This window comes from Fundulus heteroclitus, chromosome 7, assembly GCF_011125445.2.
Source record: "Fundulus heteroclitus isolate FHET01 chromosome 7, MU-UCD_Fhet_4.1, whole genome shotgun sequence".
In the NCBI taxonomy this organism is placed as follows: Eukaryota; Metazoa; Chordata; class Actinopteri; order Cyprinodontiformes; family Fundulidae; genus Fundulus; species Fundulus heteroclitus.
In genome coordinates this window covers 25,758,902-25,779,159 of record NC_046367.1, presented here as the reverse complement: position 1 = coordinate 25,779,159, position 20,258 = coordinate 25,758,902, and the positions used below count along the sequence as shown (strand labels likewise).

At 39.1% G+C, this 20,258-nt stretch overlaps 1 protein-coding gene across 4 annotated transcripts in view; it reads left to right on the top strand.

Moving 5' to 3' along the window:
* Positions 1 to 20,258, top strand: part of LOC105921411 (neurabin-1) — a 39,831-nt gene that overhangs the window by 4,004 nt on the left and 15,569 nt on the right. For all 4 annotated transcript variants that reach the window (XM_036139302.1, XM_036139301.1, XM_036139300.1 and 1 more), the window contains 3 exons: positions 17,895 to 18,027; positions 18,920 to 19,040; positions 20,088 to 20,192. In XM_036139302.1, coding sequence (XP_035995195.1) covers positions 17,895 to 18,027; positions 18,920 to 19,040; positions 20,088 to 20,192 — 359 coding nt within the window. The remainder of the gene's footprint in view (positions 1 to 17,894; positions 18,028 to 18,919; positions 19,041 to 20,087; positions 20,193 to 20,258) is intronic.

Sequence of the window (20,258 nt, the reverse complement as noted above, 5' to 3'; positions counted from 1 at the left end):
GGTGTCTGACCCGGGCGTCCCCTGTGGACCCACAACAAATTAGCAGAGTCTGAGAATGAACGCTTTCGTCTGCAACGGTCGCGTCACACGGCTGCAGCACTCTATCATCAGACGAGCTCTGAGGCTGTGCACGGGAAAATAATGTTTGGTTTATTTAATCTAGCTGAACAGGAAGACAGGTGGTTTGACAGCATGGCTCCTTAATCTGGTGAGAGCTGAGAGAGGAGTTTGGAGACAAGGCCAGTGTAGTAGTTACAGTATTTTTGGAAATGGTGTTGACTTCGCAAAGTTGCAGTTGGGGTTTAATGTGAAATTTTGTATTGCATAGCAGAAAATCTTTGCAACTTTGTAGTCAGTGGACCTGTTAGTCGGTAAAGTTGTTTCCAAGCATGCAAGGTCGTCTTGAAGATTATTTGGACACATTTTTCATGGACTGGATGCCTTTGTGGAACCCTGACTGTCTTGTTGCTTTGAAAAACCGGGAGTCTGCGTGCATGCCCGTACAATATTTAGTTTTCTGTCTGAATTTATGTTAGGGCTGAACAATTAATCGCATTTTCAATATAATCGTGATTTAAAATAACGCAGTTTCCAAATCGCAGAGGTCTGCAATTTTTGGCCATGTAAAATGTTTGAAGTGGGTTTGCCTCCACATGGAAGGGAAGACAGTTGCAGCAGTGAGATATTCTAATTTTATTACTTGTTTTAGAGTTTGTATAATCATACAAAGCATTAAGTACAGGTCAGTCAGTTTAATACATAGACTTGTTTGTTGGTTGGACTTTGCACTTTATGTTTAACAAGGATTGATGTCCAATTAAATTAAAAGCTGTTCTCTTGAATAATATTCTGATCAATACAAACATTAAAAGTTCATATTTAAAATAGTCCTTGTTTACAAACATCTTTATTTAGAGGCCATTTTTGTTGCTTGTGGTTAATGCGGAGAAAAGTCAAAATTGCAATTTTGATTGAAATATATTGTAGGCAGAACGCAATGATTACTGCAGTTTAGATGCTGTGGGTCTTTTAGCAACTAATCCACATGGCGAGGAAACAAATTGATTTGTTTGTATATATTTTGAATCACATGATAAATTAAACTGGAAAAAAAATCGCAATTAGATTATTTTACAAAATCGTTCAGCCCTAATTTATGTTGCTTTCTTGTCATCGGTTGGTGCCGCGGGTTAGCATCGGTGTGGTATGGATGACTCAAGATGTTTGTTTGAATAAGCTTTGGAGTTTTCTCGACATGTTGTAAATAATGTGCTGCAAAGGTGCTTCGTCTTTTGTTATGCACATTGAGGAGAAATACTTCCCGTCACCTTATTATATTTGGACCAAATATCGACTCGCAATCTCTGTATTTGTAGTTTAGCATTCACAAAGAACCGCTTCGATGCAATGTTTTGTAAGCGGTTATATTTCAAGTGTCGCTCTGCCTCCTAGTTAATGTTTGGCTAGTTGGGTACATTTAGATTTTAGTGACAGATTGGGATGCTTTACAGTGATGGAACATTTATGATGAAAAAACAAACAAAATTAAGAACAAATGAGTTGTGGCCTAATTGCAACAAATATAATCTTTACGGTGTTCAACAATGAAACTGTAATTGCACTTTTCCCCCCCAATATCATGCAGCCTGAAGCTGCTGGTTATATTTTTATGTCACATCTGTTTGAAACATTCAGAAGGGAATAATATAACTTTGAGCTTTATACTTCAGTTTGACGCCTACGGCATTCACTGCAGTTCCTATCTTAAACCGTAGGTGGCGCTGCAGGGGAAATCTGCTTGTATTTAACTGGCAGCAGAAGAATAATCAGGACCACAGCTGGCCTCACAAGCATTGCTTTTTTTATGCCCTTTTTGTTTTTCCAAATCTATCAAACATTTAGTAAAATGTATTCTGTCTGTGTTTATATTCAGCCTGTCATTTGTTTGGAAAAACAAAAGTGCCCGCTGCTCTTCCTGTTTAGCGAGCACCGCACTACGAGGCTGGTGGGGACAGCACGGCCATAGGAAACGACAGAAGAGAACCCCCTACAGTCAATGCAACCCAGTAGTGAAACACTGCTCTCTAGGACAGAAACGACGAGTTTAAACCCGGTGTTGGACCTTATTTACCCGTGGCGCGCTGTCCTACCCTTATGTGAGATCGTATGGTGTTGCCCTCCAAATTAAGGGTTTGTTTAAAGCAAACTACAGTTTGCTGACAGCCTGCTACGTGAGTGGAGGATGTTTTTGGAGCCACATCCATGTTTGACGCTTTCATGTGTGACAAAGTTGCATTTAACAAAGTGAAGTGTTTATTTTAGACGAGACACTGTTACGTCAACATCATTTCTTGATTACCCCCTCTCGGGTAAGGTCAAGACGAGAATAAAAAGCGTTTTATGGAGCACATTGACCGTAGTACAGTTGTGGAATTGTGCTGACCCGATTCCTCCCCTTAGGTCTGTAATGACATCTGATGACGTGCAGAGCTGCTTTACAGAAGAAGCTTGCTATGAGTTTAAAGAAGACAAGTTTGCTCTACTAAGCGAGAAACACCAGAAACGCCTTGTGTCTTCAGAAACACATTTAATAAAAGCTTTGGACACAAACGTCACTGGTAAATATGCACCATAACGTGATTGTCATTGGTCAGCTTATATGTTCCAGGCTAATTGGTGTTCTTTCTGATCTAAGCTCCATGGATTTAGCCAATTGTTGCTATTACTTGCTTGCTTGTTTTTGGTTGGGATAAAAGTAGAGACTACTGATATTCTATCACTGCAACAGCTAACCAACATTTAGTTAAAACAAAAAAAAAAAAACACTCCCATATTTTCCAACACAAGCCTTCAAAATGTGTTGTTATCTCAGGGTGTGGATCACCGACCCACCCCCCTCCCTACCCTCCCAGTTTCCATCCCGACCATCAGGGGGTCCTGAGAGAGGGGACCAGAGGCCGACCCAGAGTGACGACACAAACAACAAACTGCTTTATGTGCCTAAAATTGACCTGGGACATTTAAAATATCTGTCCTTACAGTCTTATAACGAAGACTGAACGATTTTGGAAAATAATCTAATTGCGATTTTTTTTTCTTAATATTGCGATTTAATGCAATTTTTTATTTTTTTTTCCCAGTTTAATTTATCATGTCTTTTTAAACATATACAAACAACAAATCAATTTGTTTCCTCGCTGTGCAGATTAGTTGCTAAAACACCCACAGCATCTAAACTCAGAGCAGTAATGATTGCGTTCTGCCTACGATATATTTCAACCAAAAATGCAATTTTGACTTTTCTCTGCATTAACCACATGCAACAAAAATGACCTCTAAATAAAGATGTTTGTAAACAAGGACTATTTAAAACAAGAACTTTTAATGTTTCTATTAATCAGAATATTGTTCAAGAGAACAGCTTTTAGTTGATTTGGACATCAATCCTTGTTGAACATAAATTGCAACCAACAAACAAGTCTATGTATTAAACTGATTGACCAGTACTTAATGCTATGTATGATTATATAAACTCTAAAACAAGTAATACAATTAGATTATCTCACTGCTGCAACTGTCTTTCCTCCCATGTGGAGGCAAACCCACTTTAAACATATTTCTAACACCTAATGGACGTGTCTAATTCCCTAATTGTTAAATAGCCAAAAATTGCAGACCTCTGCGATTTGGAAATTGCGTTATTTTAAATCGCGATTATATTGAAAATGCGATTAATTGTTCAGCCCTATCTCCCATTACAGTCAAGAGCACAGAGGAGATCCTACGAGACAGGCTGTTGAGGAGAGCTGGACAGAACCATCCGAATTCCCTGACCCATCAGCGGGACCAGGATGAGTTCTGCCAGAGTCCTACAAAGTGACCTCCATCGGGACAATGGCGTTGAGGTCTCTGACCAAATCCCATTAGAAATAGACTTCAGGAGGGTGGCCTGAGGGCCCGACGTCCTCTAGTAGGTCCTGTGCTCACTGCCCAGAACCGGGAAGTTAGATTTGCATTTACCAGAGAGCCCCAGGATTGGCGGCAGGTTCCACACTGTGGTGCCCTGTTCTTTTCACAGATGAGAGCAGGTTGACTCTGAGCTCTGGGAGGAAATACCCCAGGATCTTATCTGCCATCTCATGAGGAGCATGCCCTAATGTCAGGCAAGCATGTAGGGCACACTTCTGAGTGCCATTTTGAGTTGCTGCAGTGACATTTCAGCAAACCGGACAAGCCTGCTGCATGGCTTTTTCTGCTTCACCTTCTCAGGGAAGCAGAAAAAAACATTTTTATTTTCATCAAATGATGTGGTATCCTTTTGTTCCTAACACATCACCCGTTCCACGTCAGCATAGACATCCAGCATGTTTTTTTCCCCTGGAGTTGAAATCTGATATGTTTTGAAATCTTTAATTTTTTAGCAATATATTTGGACAGCTGGATGATCTCTAACTGCCCTTGATGAACTCCATATGTATGTTTTTAGTGGATGAGATGCTAAAGCTAAAAAGTGGGGAAATATTAGGGAAAAGTGAAGAAGGAGACTCTGACGAAGACGGATAGTTTGAAACATTAGCCTATATAAAGTTTACACATAAAGCTGAAAACTGATCAGGCCTCCAGCCCTTTCTGCCCTTTGCAATTGTCATTTTTGATTTGTTTTCCGCCTACATCTCTGCCTGTAGCCGGACAAACTAAAGCTTTCCGCTAACAGTACACATTTTCCCACAGTCTATTAGTCAAGTTGGCACTGGAACAGGAGCCAGCGGAGCTTTAGCTGACCAGGAGAGAAGAAGTGCTTTGTGCTTGTAGTTCACAGTAGAATTAGATATCCTAGGTCTTCCTGACAGATGAGATGTCCTGTGTGGAAGAAAGATCCTCTTTGTGAAGCAAAGCCACGTTCAGCGTGCAACAGCCTTATCCGGGTTAAAGAGGGGAGCTTGGAAGAAGACAGCTTTGAGGACGGTTAGAGCAGAAACACAGAAACTGCTGCCAGATGCAGGTATTGTCTCCTATTCCACATGTGCAGCAGATCACAGAACAGCAGAAAATAACAGCATAGCATTAAAAGGTTGGCCTTTTCTGTTGCACTTACATTTTTAAGACTCTCAGACTCGTTTTTATGTCAGACAGAGATGAAAAATGTAAATACTAAATGGGGTTTTCAACTGATTTAATTTATTAAAGAAAGAAAGCGATCCTACCAAACATACTAGAAACGGATATTGGCATCTATCAGTGTGGATAGGGTTACAAAGCCATTTATAGGACTTGGTTACTCCAGCGAAACACAGAGACAGCTGTTATCCACAAAGGGAGAAACCACGAAACAGAGGTGAAAATCTACAGGAGTGGTCAGTCTACCAAAATTACTCCAAGGGCGCGTCAACGACTCATCCAGGAGGTGACTAAACAACACAGAGCGTCATTTAATGCATGGCAGGCCTCCCTTACCTCAGCTCACGTCAGCGTTCATGATACAAGAGAAAGAAACTGAGCAAGGATGTCGTCTGTGACAAAAAATAAAATAATGCTGATTTTTTTTTTTTTTAAAAAGACAAAAAACACGGCAATATATTTGGCGAGACGAGTCCTTTGTTGACCTACAGGACTTTTAACAGAAAACCCTGAAAGATAAAATGCAACCAACAGTTTGCAGGCTTAAGATGAAGGTTTCCGGGTTTACACAGTGGGACCCTAACTATGTTTACATGCAAAATCTATTCGGATTAAATAATCGGATTTTACCATTTATATGGACACACAATTAAGCCGATCATAAACGCACCTGGCTTTATTCAGAAAATAAACACTTTAACATGCGGAGCTAACAAGTTCCCCTTAAAAAAACACACAGAAGAAGTACTTACTGCTTTGTTTTCTATTTTTTGTAGTTTAGCAAAGACATAAGTGTTTGTTTGTCTTCCGAGCGCTCAGGCTGGACTTGCACCAGGTTCTAATAAAGGTTGAAACGTTACTGAATAGGCAACAGTTTTGAGCTCTTTTAGTTTTCTCAGCAGAAAGGTTGTATCGGGAGCCTCAACAGTTTTCTTTCCACTGTATTTCTGCCACTCACCAACGTGGAAATACGTCACGTTTACGTCCGCCGCACATGCATACTCGGGTCAGTTTGCCTCATTCAGAATAACTTGAGCTTGTTGATCGGATTATCAATCGGCGTAAACCACCCCTCTCATTTGGATGCATTTTATTCTGATTTGCCCATTTGTCTGTGTAAACGTAGCTAATGATCAAAAAGGAGGCTGTCAAGTCCCCGTCTGAATGGTTAAAAAAAAACAAAGTGAAGGTCTTGTAGTGATCATGTCAAAATCTGATTGAGTAAACCGGTAGTTCATACCCAAAAATACTTTAATGTGGCTGAAATTAGCAAATATATAAGAGTCCAAATTCCTCCAAGCTGTAAAAGACTCACTGCTTATTGTTACGAATGCTTGATGGTAGTTGTTGATGTCAAGTGTGACACAGATTGATAACCTTTTCTCCCTTAAATACATAGTTTGAGAAAAGCAGCTGTATTTCCCCAGGTTATCTTTGTCTGATATTAAGATTAGTTTGAACTGAAACATGTTACAAAAAAAAAAAAACAAATACAGTAGAAATCTGTACCAAATGTTTTACATTGCTGTGTGATGAATCTGAATCTTTTCAGATTATTGATGTGATTTAGAGATGGACGATATGGTCTAAACTTTTATCCAATATATTTGTGTTAATTTTTGGCTGATACAATATAATTACAATATCGATATAAACAAAATAAAAGCCTCCGAAAGAGTGTCAAGAGTGCCCACAACAGATGCCTGTATAAACGTATGTTGATTGTTTTGCCATCTTTCTAAAACTCCTCCAATATAGCATTTTAGAAACATTTGCTTCAAAAAAGAAAACATATAAATCTACATGAAACCCAGAACATCAGTCAGTGACACATGGTGTAATCATAGACTGTGTTGTATATTGAAATATCGGAAATGTCATATAACCTTTATTAAGGCTGGGCAATAATTCAATAACAATATATATCGATCGATTGACATGTGGTTCAATAGAAAAAAAAGGGTGAATAAAAAGTTCAATAAAAGAACAGTGCCTTCTAGCCTATCATGTAGGTTAATATTACAGTCATTACCCCCAGCCAATTACAAATGCAGACACCGAAAAGCTCCTTCTCCAAGCGTCAAAGAGATTTTTTTTCTTCTGTTTTTTATGATTTACAGTTTTGGTAAAAAAGTTGGTTGAATAAAAGGGTTGTGTTTGAATTCATTTATTTAAAAATAGGTCATTAAGCAACAGCATAAAACGGCCAGGGTTGCACTTATATAATGTATGTTCTGAATCTTTTGATAATTATTGATATCGATCAACATGATTTCTGTTTTGTCGATATGCTTATTTTCTATATCGTCCAGCCCTAACCTTTAATAAATAGTTATATTACGATGTATATTGATATTGAATTATTGTCCACCACTAATTGATTCTATATTTTTGTACATGAATCTGACCTCAGAACATGTTCAAAACTTGCCAGGACTGCTGTGAGACATAAAATGACTACAGTCAAACTTTTATTGGACATAAAAATTACCATCATTATCAACACTTTACAGCAGCAGTAATGTAAATGGGCGTATTCAGCAGACCTCTTGTATCTTTTTTCCTTGCGTTATCCGGAGATCGCTGTTCCTCTGCATGTTAAAACGGACAGGAAGAAAGTCCTCAGTTCTTTTAATGGTTAGTGTGTCGCGTTGTGGGCGTGTCCAGTTATGGAGGACAAAGAGCCCAGTCGTTTTCAAGGCACCCGTCTTGGATATCCAAACAGGTTGTCGTGGTATTTGCTTTAGGTTGAACTGAAGCACGTTTTTAAATAGGAGTCAAAAATACAGTTAAAAGGTCAAAAACTTGAAACCAAGATCTGCACCTGCCGCCTTTGCCCCGCCCACTATAAAAAAAAAAAGCAGGAAGCTCCAATGGAAGGTTTTAGGCCAGCGGCCGCCGTGTGTGTTCGCTCTAAACAACAGGCGTGGTGGAGGATTTCAGCACATTGCTTTGTTTGTTTAAGTTTTTACATTACAATGTCTGATTTCCTCACTGAGCAAGCATGCGGCTCCTGTAATCACGTTTACTTCCTGCACACCTGCAGCGTGTCTTTGTGATCTGGTCTGTAGACGTTTCACCTGTTTCAGGAAGGAACACGCGTTCGAGAATCGTTTTACGTTGAGTTCTCGTTGCTAAATGCTTCCATGTTGTATATTTTATGCATGGATGTATATTCTAGCAAGCGAGTCATTTTAAATCTGGATTACTGTCAGTACATATCTGATATAAAGCCAGACCAAAAGAACTGCTTCCATCTGCAGTTGAATTACCTTTTTTTTAATTTTGCTTTTTCTTTTCTTGACCGAGATTTCTCAACGCAGATCTGACTTCCCTTCAGCCACCTGGGCTGGTCGGGGGACACGAGAGCGCAGAATACTAATGGACTCGGCTCAATGCTGTTTGTTAAGCCTGTATGCCATTAGCTTTAAGCTGATTGTTATAACTTTGAACATTTTTCTGATTCTTAACACATTACCTCCCTCTACTAAAACAACAGATGCGCTTTGTCGGCAGCTTTAGGCACTTTTGCCAGGACTGAAATAGCTTTTGTTGGTCATTTATAGACAGACCTGTTCAACCTGTCTATGTACTCTGGAAATTTGATGCTTTTCTTCAAACGTAAACTCTTTTCTTCCCTCTCTCTTTAACGTTTTGGTGCTCAACGATGGTAAAAAAATAAGTCTGGTTCGTAGATCCGCTGAGAGATTTGTCACTGGCTGACTGTTCTTCACATACCTCAGTGTCCCAGAATGCGATCCGCTTATAGTCGACCATATTTCAGTGAAAAAAGTCAAATGAACCATGTCTTTCAGTTAAACACGAGTGTTTATTTTAACCACAAAGAGAGCTTGTTTGTACACTGTCCACTCTGAAAAAAAAAGATAAATGGTTCCTCATCAGAAAATAAGTGCAGTTTCATGTCCTTCTGGTTTGGTTCAATTATCCATCCACACACAGACGCAAACGCACGCGTTGTTTCTCAAAAACAAGATTTTACCTGTTGTTTTCATTATTCGCTCTGTTTGCGCCGCCCTTTGAATAGGATAACATGTCACGGTAGACAAACGCATTTAGTGTGGTCACAAAACTCTGCGGCAGGTGGAGGTCCATGGAGAGTCTAAGCTGACCCCAGTGGACAGGTACGGATGAAGAAAAGTACGAGGCCGTGCAGCCGGTAGAGCAGATTGAGAAGTACGGTCAGGGGCATGTGATTGTTGATTGTATGGCTGCCGGATGTTTTTGGAAAATAAAACTTTTTAATATTGCAATGAACCTAGTGTTGCCTTCCTAATTGATTTATTTTATTTGATGTTCCCATCACTTCCTGAGTTTGAGTTTCCCCGGCACCAAGCTGTAGATCAGCCAGGCGGCAGTGAAAGTCCATCAGAGGGGTGTGATTGCCCAGCTGGCCCAGTTACCGACTGCGATTTCATGGGTTGTGCATATCTCTTAACCTGACCCTAGCCACATTGATATCGCTCCGCCTAGCTTCACTCACATCCATCTGGGACCTCTCTCCATAGAGAGTGATTTCTCCAACCAATTTTATTGTCCAGCCAATCAGGACGCAGGGCTGGAGTTTCATAGATGTGACGTAGTGGAGAAGCGACCGTGAAAAAAAGGCAATGGCGGCTCGCATCGAGGAAGCAAGCGTTAACATTGATGCTGCTATTTCTTCCGTGTTGTCCAATCTACCTAATATTGTTTCATTAAAAGAACATCAGAGAACGGCTCTGAAGGCTTTTGTTGGTGGAAACAATGTTTTCGGTGATGACTGCAGGCAGGAAGGATCTCCTGTCTGTCTTACAGCGAATCTGGAGAAACCTTTGACTGAAGACACTCTGTTGATGTATAACAGTCTGATGAAGAGGATGCTCAGGGTTGGCCATAATATTCTTAACTTTATGAAGAATCCTTCTTTGAAAAGTCATCTCCAGAGGTTCTAGTAGAGTCTCCAGAGCAAAACGTCTTCACCAGCTTGTTGAGCGTCTTTAAGTCAGCTGCTCTGATGCTGCGACCCCAACACATGATGGCAGAGGAGATCACACTCTCCACAACAGATAATTTGCTCTTGACCGTGCTTTCACATGTAAATCACTCGCTCCATTCACCTTTTTCACTTTCTGTGTGGACGTACCTTTAGAAAACTAAAAATAAATACAGTACCACCTTTTTAGACAAGCTTTATTAAAACAGACCCTTCTTGGTAAAGTCACTGTAGTAAAATTATTTAACATTTAAAAAGGAGTAGATTATTATCAGACCCCCCCCCAAAAAATTGTAACACAGAATTGTGGGTGAAATTAAAGTTTTTTTGTTCTTGTTTTTGGTTTCTAATATCTGCTTAAAGGTTATTTTCTAAAGATGCTTTTATATCTTGACCAACAAGCCTCAAAGTCTAATAACTCATATAAACATAAAACATATCTAACATATTGATTTATTGAATATGAATATATATCAGCTTCACCTAACCACGTTTGCTTTCAGAGGCCAATGTGGAAAATGACTTTAACTCATCAGTTCTTAAAGTACGTACAAAATATCTGCCTGGCAGGTGAAGTTTGATGTCAGAAGACGATTCTCCCTTTTGCACCCAGAAAGTCCGGTATGAAACGATTTAAATCGCCAAAATGGTAACAGGGCAAAAGAACAGCACCCGTTACTAAAGGGAGACTTATTTGAAATTCATGGTAATTGAGTTTTCCTCCGTCTGAGCGACATATCTTAACATGGCTGTGACACTTTATCCAATGTTGTCTTCTCGTTAGTAAAAAAAAAAAAGAAAATCCTAAAAAACAGTGACTGTACTAAGAACTTGGCTATTTGAGATGCCTGAGATTTTCCTCAAAAAGCTCAGCGTGTGGATACACTCAGTCATGTTGAAGAGGCTCTTTGGATCAAATTAAAGGGCTGCAGACAGAGCAAGGCTTTTGGCAAAAAAAAGAAAACCTCTTTCACTCGAGGCCTTTCACTCTTGCCTTTTTATTTGTATACCTGCTTCCTAAAACAATCTTTGTCAGCAAATCATTGTGAGCTCAGCCGACTGTTTATCATTTTAGAGGCATGTGCGCAGGAAGCACTACAGATATATTATGCTGCTTTTCCTGGTGTTTAGCCAGGATCGCAACCGGGCTCCACTCCTTTTTTCCCCCTAATTATGCTGTGATGTCCTGGCTGCCACCCCTGCGCCAGCTCACCCTCACAGCATGTTTTAATTTGTTGTCTTTTGGTGGTTCAGTTTACATTACAGGCCCCCCGATCCAGTGGGCAGCCCTTGTTGTTTTTCTTTTTGCTCTGGCAATGGGTTTTCTCTGGTTTGCCTTTCCTCACTGCTGCTGACTCATTTCCCATTCTGGTATTCTAAATTGTGGGGGGGGGGATGGAAAGTTTAATTTTGGGTGTGGGCATGAGTGCATCTGACAGGGCAAAGGCTATAAAGGTAGTAAAAGATTAAATAAATGCTGAAATTATCAGCAGGTAACTGACCAGATTCAAGGTTTAGGTTGAAATGTACAGGATGCTGTTGACATGATCGAAATCAATGATCAACGAGAGCAATGGTTCTGACGGAGTAAGTTTGACTTTTAAATATGGCGATGATACATGTTAGCGCTTTGTTCTGCAGTAAAATAAAAATAAATAAAAAACAGGTGGTTTTAATTTGATCCAGACTTTGAACTGGGCTTGTTCTGGAGGTGGAAAATGTGTCTTGTCTGGTAAGAGGGGACACTGGCCTTTGTTTAAGGACATTATTTAACTGCAAGAAACTAATGAACAGTTCAAGTTCTGTCTTTCTTACCAACAATGGTGTGATTGTGTGATTGGGTTTCAGCAAAGTGCAAACATGTTTCCTTTCTGGCTGCAGGAAAGCCAGACATGACAGACCAATAGAGGATGAGGAGAAAAAGTGGAGCTGCTAAAAGCTAATGCTACTGACAGGCTGCACTGGTCCTGTCAGAGTTTTTAATTGTCTACATATGCAGCCCTTAATTAAGTCTCTAAATTAAACATATTTCTGCCACATTGTCTGAAATGTGAAGCTTTACAGCTTTTATGAGCGTTTGAGAGGTCTGCTTAAAAAATGACACTTGGTTGTTCCAGATGTTAAAAATTAGGAAATAAACGTCAAATATTGAGTGCTTGAAATGTGGTTAAAGAAACAAATCGTTACTCAATTATTTAAAGATCAATGACTAATCAATTATTTATCAATATAATATGTGATATTAAACCAGAAATATTTAAAAAAATATATTTAAAAAAATAAAAAATGTGTTTATTAAACAACTGGAATTATAAATAAATAAAGGTCAAACCTAATTTGAAGTCATAATATGATAATATGTAATAGTTTCCATATTTAAGCAAATATTTTGTGGCTAATTCTTTGCAGCATGGTGAAATAACTGAATTTGTACTGTTGTGGTACATAAAAAGTGCTTGAAAATGTTTGCACTGCACATTTTTTTTAACCAGTGGAAAATTATAACTATACATTTATTTGCCAGCGAAGACGAGGTTAAACTTGAGGTCCAATAAATAACATCTGGCTGAAGTACAGACTGTCCGCTTTAATCTTTCATTGTTACTTAGGAAATAAATGCGGCGCCTTCAAAGTTCACACATTACATATACATTCAGTGTTGTAGACAATTAACATGAAGTTCTGTATGGTAGTTTCTATTGCTCAGTATAAAATGGTTACGGTAGTTTTCTTTGCTAATTAAAACATACAGCTTGGCGAGTCATCCTGGTAACGTACTGTCTGCACTGCTTTGGGCCTCATCCAAAGGCTACACAGTAGGAAGAATGAAGGTTCTTTAATGGTTAATTTCTCAAACACTGCCGCCTTTTCCCCCCACAATGAAGTAGATTTCATCGTTTAATCTTGAGGCAGATGCTTCAGCTGTTTTTATTCTAATTTCATAAGTTGTTTTAATGCCATTTAAAAGACCAAAGCAGTTAATTGTTGCTGCTTTTTCATAGAACTGTATTCTGAATTTTAATGTCCTACTCTGTTTGCTCTGGCAAAAAAAAAGAGAGGCCGGAGTCGCATTAATGGAAAGAAAGAAATCAAAATGAAGAACGGGAGCATTACATTACATCCTCCCACATGTTCAGGTTTATCAGACAAAGGCAGCACGCTGAACATTTTGCCAGGTATTATCAGATAAAAAAAATACCCTCCATCCATTTAAATTTGCAACAGCTAAATTCAACTGTAAAGGAAAATTGACCTTGGCAGCACCGAAGTGCATCTTGTTAATTATTGCAAATCAGTTGCCGCCTCTGAAGCCCATGAAATGTGTTAAAGCGCAGCAAGACAGGACAGATTACTGGACTATGCTTTGGTATAGAACGGGTCCAGAAAGGATTTTGTTTCTAAATACTCTTGCTCTTCATTCTTTCAGACCGTTTCAGTTTAAAAATGGACGTTAAGCTCCTTTGTTTATCTCTGCAAGTCTTTACTTTTCATCCCATGCAGATATCCCAGTCAAATAATTAACATGCTTAGAAGTCGTTCCATCATTTTTGTGACAGAGTCACTGTGACTTCATCCAGACACGGACTAATTATTCTCAAACAGAAGGTTTTTGTTGGCCGGCTCTCTGTTTGGTTCGTCCTCAGGCGGCAGCTGCTCATGGAGTCTCCTCCACTCTAATCTGCTTTGTTATCACCAGTTCACAGACTCATAATTTGATTTACTCCTGTCTTGGTTCGGCCAAAGAGAGGTTTTTACTCTCAAAGTTCAAATCCAGCATCTTTTTTTTTTTTTTTGGTGGGTGGTTGTACACTTGGTCATGAAACCATTGAATTGTAAGTTATTGAACCGAAATATAACGATATTTCTCATCGGCCCAAATCAGACGTTTTTTTTTTTTTTTTTTTTTTTTTAAGCTGAACGGAGTTTGTTGGTTTTTATTCTTTTGTTCGTTTCACAATAGTTTAAAAATAGCAAAAACATGTTTTTATTTTTAGTTAAATAGCTTGTCAGAGTAGTCACAGTTGTACTGAACCAAATGATATTTTAGCAAAGTATGAGAATAGTTGGCTTAAACCAGACTTCTGTGCAATTTTTACCTCAGCTTCACTCAATTGGATGACATTGTTTTATTTCATACACACGTTTTATAGTTATTGGCATCTGTCAAGGAATAATATAGGAGGTTACAAATCATTATTTTATCTTTGCTGTCCACATTAACCTGTTTTAGTATTTTATTATATACAGCTGCGCCTAAAATAGATCAAAGCGGCGCTGCAAAATGGGTCTATTGGCAAATTCTCCAAACTAACAGATGTTTATTATAAGATGCCCAAACAAGGACAATGTAAACTGCCTAAGGCAACTGATTTCATAAGTAATCTCTGCAAATGAAACATAAGATGCCCTTTTATGGTGCTGTATGTTGCAGGGGTAGAGTATACAAGCTAAGCTCGGAGACCTAATTTCTCCACACCACTGTTCTGGGTTTGAATCCCGGCCTGTGGACCTTTGCTGCAGGTCTGCCCCCCTGTCAAATAAAGGCACCACTAGTGCCACAAAAATAATAAATGCCATTTTAATGACTACTACTGCTCACCTTAAATAATTCAACCCCTTCATGACAAGCATCTTTAGTACTTTTTTAAATCTTGTGAAAATTAATCTAAATAGATGTGCAGCTACACTCGGTGAGACCAAAAACGTCATAATGAGGTCGTCTTATTTATAGTAAGTAAAATGGACTAACTTAGACATTTCTAAACATTAACATTGACAGTTTTCAGGTGGATTATATTGTTTAATCCATCTTTCCAGTCTTTTGATCTGCCTGCCTATACTACTGGGGGAAAAAAATCCAACTGAATCTTGTCAGTTCTATATGTACTTTTAAAGTTGTACTTTAAAAATGTACTTTTAACGTTTTAAACCATAAGGTCAAGGTAACTTTATTTGTACCCGAGGGTAGATTTGCTTGGCAGAAGACGATGACGTAAGAGTAAAAACAACAGCAAGTGCTCCAGGCGTAGAGCTATAGATAAAAAGTACATAAAGGTACCATTAAAATACTGTTGATATCAGAATACAGAGTAAAAACCACCATATCAATAAAAACAATACAAAAAAGCTGGGCCAATAAATAATTAAATAAATAGATTAGGAAGGCCGTGCATAATTTAAAACGATTAGTCTACAAATAGCCTGTTGTGTTGTTCAGGGTCTTAATGGCTGAAGGAACAAAACTGCCTCTGTACCTTTTGGTTTCACCTGCAGGCATTCTGATCTGCCTCACAATCTGATCCAGTGAGTTTTTAGTTTACTAAACTAGGACAACAGGCTAAAGGAAATCACTGATTGTAAAACACAGTGAGCGTCTTTCTGTCGCGTTTTTATACACAGCATCACAACTTAGTTTGCTGTCGATGATGCTGCCAAGGTGTTTGTAGTTGTCTACACACTCCACTATCCGACCATTTATTCTGGTTGGTTCCTTAACCCTGGGCAGTCTCATAAAGTCTATAAAATCTAATTTCAAAAACTGTGAACCCCTAGTTTTCAGTATACTTTTTTTTATGTAGTTTATATTGAAAGTTTACATTTTCTACCTTTTTTCATTGTAGCAAAATAAAACTAATATGAATGATCCTCCAGTGGAGGCCTCGTCTCCACAGCTGTACTTTCTCATTCAGCCACTTCTTCAAAGTGATCCGCTGCTTTCCAACAACCCGGCAACAATTATATCATTGTCGCGTCTATAGGCAGGGACCAGTTAACGGGCATCAATGTAAACTAAGAGTTTTAAAAAGTTAGCCTTTTAAAAAACAGCTAAAATGTTCCACCCCATCATTCCTACGCTTTAACGTCCATTTTCTGTCACGCCAGAGGAAGCGTTGCAGTGACGAGGATTTTCTCCGGCTGTGAGAGGGGGGAAAAAAAAATTCCAACATGTGAAAACATTCAGTAAAAAAAAAAAAGATATATTTTTTTCAATTATGTACAGTGAAAAAACAAAATCCAACATTTATAAATTAAAATTTTCCTCAGATAAACCTTCAGTGCTTAGCAGGACCCATTGCATGATGCTGAGCTAAACACCCGCGTCTGGCAGCATTCCTGGGGAACCTTGGCCCACTTCTCATGGACCTCCAGTCCAGCAATACTTCTGGGTTTTGCCACCAACGATTCTCTGCGGCGCTCCTTTCCGATGGCTTTGATGGCCGCTCTATGTTCCAGGACATTTTCTGAAACCAAGCCGTTTGTTGAACTTTGAAATACGCTCGGGATCGTTGTGCCGCTTGAAGGCCGTCTCGAGATTTGTTTATGTTTTCGTTGCGGTCTGAAGTCCGGGAAAAGATTGGACAAATTATTCTGCTCTTTCTCTGCTGCGCGTCGGAGGAACGGATCTAAGCTGCTTCAGACTATATGCTCAAGACTAATGTTTATAAAATCAACACTGCTTTAAAGGGTTAAAGGTTGTGTGTTTTTCTTTGTAAGCCGCCTTCCCCTCCAGGTTTATAGAAAAGTATTAACAAAAGAGAAACAAGCTTTTAAAGGACCAGTCCCCCCATAGTGTGCAGAAACAATGTGATCCTGCAGGATCAGGGCTTTGATGCGAGAATACTCGCTTGGCGTGACCGGCATTAGCTTGTTGTTTATGATGAAACGCGAATCTAATATACTGTGCAATTGCTTATAATCAAAATGTATTTTTTTCCCCCTCACAGTGAGGAATACTATATATATAAATCCATCTTTGCTTGATTACCTCTCCACAGCTGTGCCCCACTTTCCACAGTGCCTCATGATCATCATCTCTACCGCATGTCTGTTCTGTCTAATTGCAAGCAGAAGTCCTTTTGAGATGCGTCCCATGCTTTGAGAAAAACCCGCCTGCAAATTTCACAACTTCTGAGATCTCTGCAGCGTATCGTTAGGGAATTCCTTTCATGGTTTGTGTCATTTCATCTGACAGAGATGCGAAGCAGCACTCTCCCCAGACAGATGAGTAGAAATTAGGCGACTACATATGCTCAAAAGAAAGAAAAGCTGGAATTTCAGTGTTGGTGGTCCCGATCATTATCCATCCATCTGCAGATGTTAAAGCAGGTTCACCGAGTACCTCATTTTTCTCTGAACAGGTTAGATTATGAGTGCAGTTCCACCTTTTTGTTTTCAATAAAAGCCAAAATATAAATGTTTCCCTCTTGCTGAGAAAGAAATGTGTAAAAACTAGAATCAGGGTGCTTGCGCAAGTCTTGAAAGTCTTAAGTATGGAATTTTGAAACACTGTTTTCCAGACCTTGAAAAGTCTTGAATTTTGTCTTAATAAAGTATGGGAAAAAAATGTATGGTAGAATTTTACAGTATGCTCAAAGGCATTGTGAAATGAGAAATAGGAAGGTAGGCTATAAAACTATAATTTTACTAAGTCACGTACTGTATTAGCCTAATGGAATCAAACACTTGTTTGATGTGAAATTCATGTACTTGTGATTTTCATGTTTTGAAACGTTTTCATCAGTAAAAGCATAATTTACTGTGAATAATGCATTTGTTCATTAAATGCTAGACTATAAAAATTAACATTTCTAATAAACACAGTTTGTACAATCTCAACCAATGAAGTAGGCAGTAGGCACACAAGTATAGAAGTACATAAAGTTAAGGTCTTGGGAAAAAAAATATCAGTTTTAAAAAAGTCTGGAAAAAGTCTGGAATTTTAATTTGGAAAAAGAGTAAGCACCCTGTCATCCACGTAAACAACTTAATGTTCTGATTTGCACAGGTCTTCAGTACCTTCTCCAATGAGGATTATGATCGGCGCAATGACGACGTGGACCCAGTCGCAGCGTCTGCGGAGTACGAGCTGGAGAAGAGAGTGGAGAAAATGGACGTGTTTCCTGTGGAGATTGAAAAGGGTGAGGCGAAACTATTGTTTTAGGGTGTTGAGCAAGTTAACTCAGGAGGAACATGTTAGGAAAAATAAGAATAAAACTATATTTTACAAGCTGCTGACCAGAATTTTTTTGTGCCGATAGGAATTTCGCCTTATATCGCTTCTCTTTGTAACCTTGAATTGTAACGAAACAAAAAATGAGATCAGCTTTCAAAATGTGTTTTCTACTCTGCAGCAAAGCCATCTGCGTGGGAAAGTAGTTACTGTTAAACATGGATTTACAATTCTTTTAAAACAGAGACCGTACAATTATTAATTAAACATTTTTAAACCTAAGAGTGGTAAAACTCTAGTCCCTGAGACCATAATGTCTGAAGTTTCCTAAATTCTCCCAACATTTGTAAATTCAGCATGTTCCATGGCGGAGCGGTTTTAAGCTTAACGAGCAGCTTAACGAGCTGAGTTATTTGTTATCTGCTTAACAACCAAAAAACAGGTCCCCATATGTCAGAGAAAATAGTTTCCTTTCTTATAGCTTCTTACCTCTCAGTCTTTATTTAAAACACAGCACTGAAAATATCTAACTTTGAGACTTCTTCCCTCATTAAACACTTCAGGACAGAAGGGTCAGATTGACCTGGTAGCACTTATTTGTTAAAGGATCAAAAATCATCTGATCATTTTTTTCTGATCAGCTGGTTCTCACATTTCTGCGTTTATATATATTTATTTCTGCATTTTATGTATGCTTTAATATCACAACGTTACAGTTTCAGGTTTGTTTTCTCTGAAGTCAAAAATCAGGCATTTTCCTTTACAATATATTTACTATAAAACTGGAATGAAGCTTTGCTGTAGGTTCCTCCTTTCCGTTCTGCTAAATCATCATCATCATGAATTTTCTCTGCCACCAGGAGACAACGGGCTTGGGATCAGCATCATAGGAATGGGAGTCGGAGCTGACCAGGGTTTGGAAAAACTTGGCATTTTTGTGAAAACAATAACTGAGAATGGAGCAGCTGAGAAAGACGGACGGTAAGTAAACGCTCAAAGTGTGCCGTTGTGCCCTCCACCTGCACTCAAGTAGTTGTTAGCTGTCACAATAGACACTCCTTGTTTTTCCCTCACCTGAATTATAACACTCGGTGTATAATGGAGAGAGAGAGAGACTCAAATGTAAGGGAAAGTAGTTTAATCCTTCCTTTGGAGCTAATTTGGGAAATTCTGCTTTGTGTTGAAAATCTGTGCAAATCCCTACAAAAATGAGGTTCTTTAGAAGAGGAAGAAATCTTTTTGTCAATGCAATTGTATGTTGCAACAACATTTGTCTTTTGCATTTCGCCCATCCCTTAGGGATCAGTGGGAAGCTTATTACAGCGTCCGGTGGTAGAGCTGCACCGACCCGATACCCGGATCGGATATCTGCTCCGATATTGACTAATTAACTAGATCAGATATTGGATGAATGACGTTGATCCAGTCATTTCTTTTTTTTTATTAATATCATACACAACAATACAGTTACAGCTATCTAGTCACTTCAATTCTGTTTTTAATGCCGGTTACGTCTTCACTCAGTGATGCGCAAACACAGAGCAACATGGAGCAAGCGTCGGACTGAGCCAAGTCTGATATTTGGGAACATTTCAAAGTTGATACACCAAAAGGTCCGACTGCAACATGCAGCATCTGCAACATGAAAATTGCGAGGGTGGTGATAAAGTTGATCAATTCAACACCAGAAACTTAAATAAGCAGCTCAAAAAGCACCATGCTAAAGAAGATGCAGACCTTTTTTTTTTTTTTCTTAAAATATGTTTATGTCACATCTGATGTCTTCACTCACATGGCAATGTATACAGTTCATTAATTCAAGTATCGGATCCGGATCGGCTGATATGCTGAGCCCAGGTATCTGATTGGATCGGATAAAACTGGACCGGAGCATCTCTACTGGGAAGTAATCCGTGGGTACGGGTCATGCTCAGGGATCCATAGTGGCAGTCTGCGGGGTTCAAACCTTCTCAGAACGCAAGCGGACTGAGAAATCTTCCTCTCAGATTTTGCTTTCTCTTTCTGTAGGATACAGGTGAATGACCAGATAGTAGAAGTGGATGGGACCAGTCTGGTGGGAGTAACCCAGCTGTTTGCTGCTACTGTCCTAAAGAACACCAAAGGCACAGTGAGGTGAGTTCAACTCCTCCTCTACCCTCAAAGCAACCCTCATCTAAATATCCTGCTGGCAGCAAGACT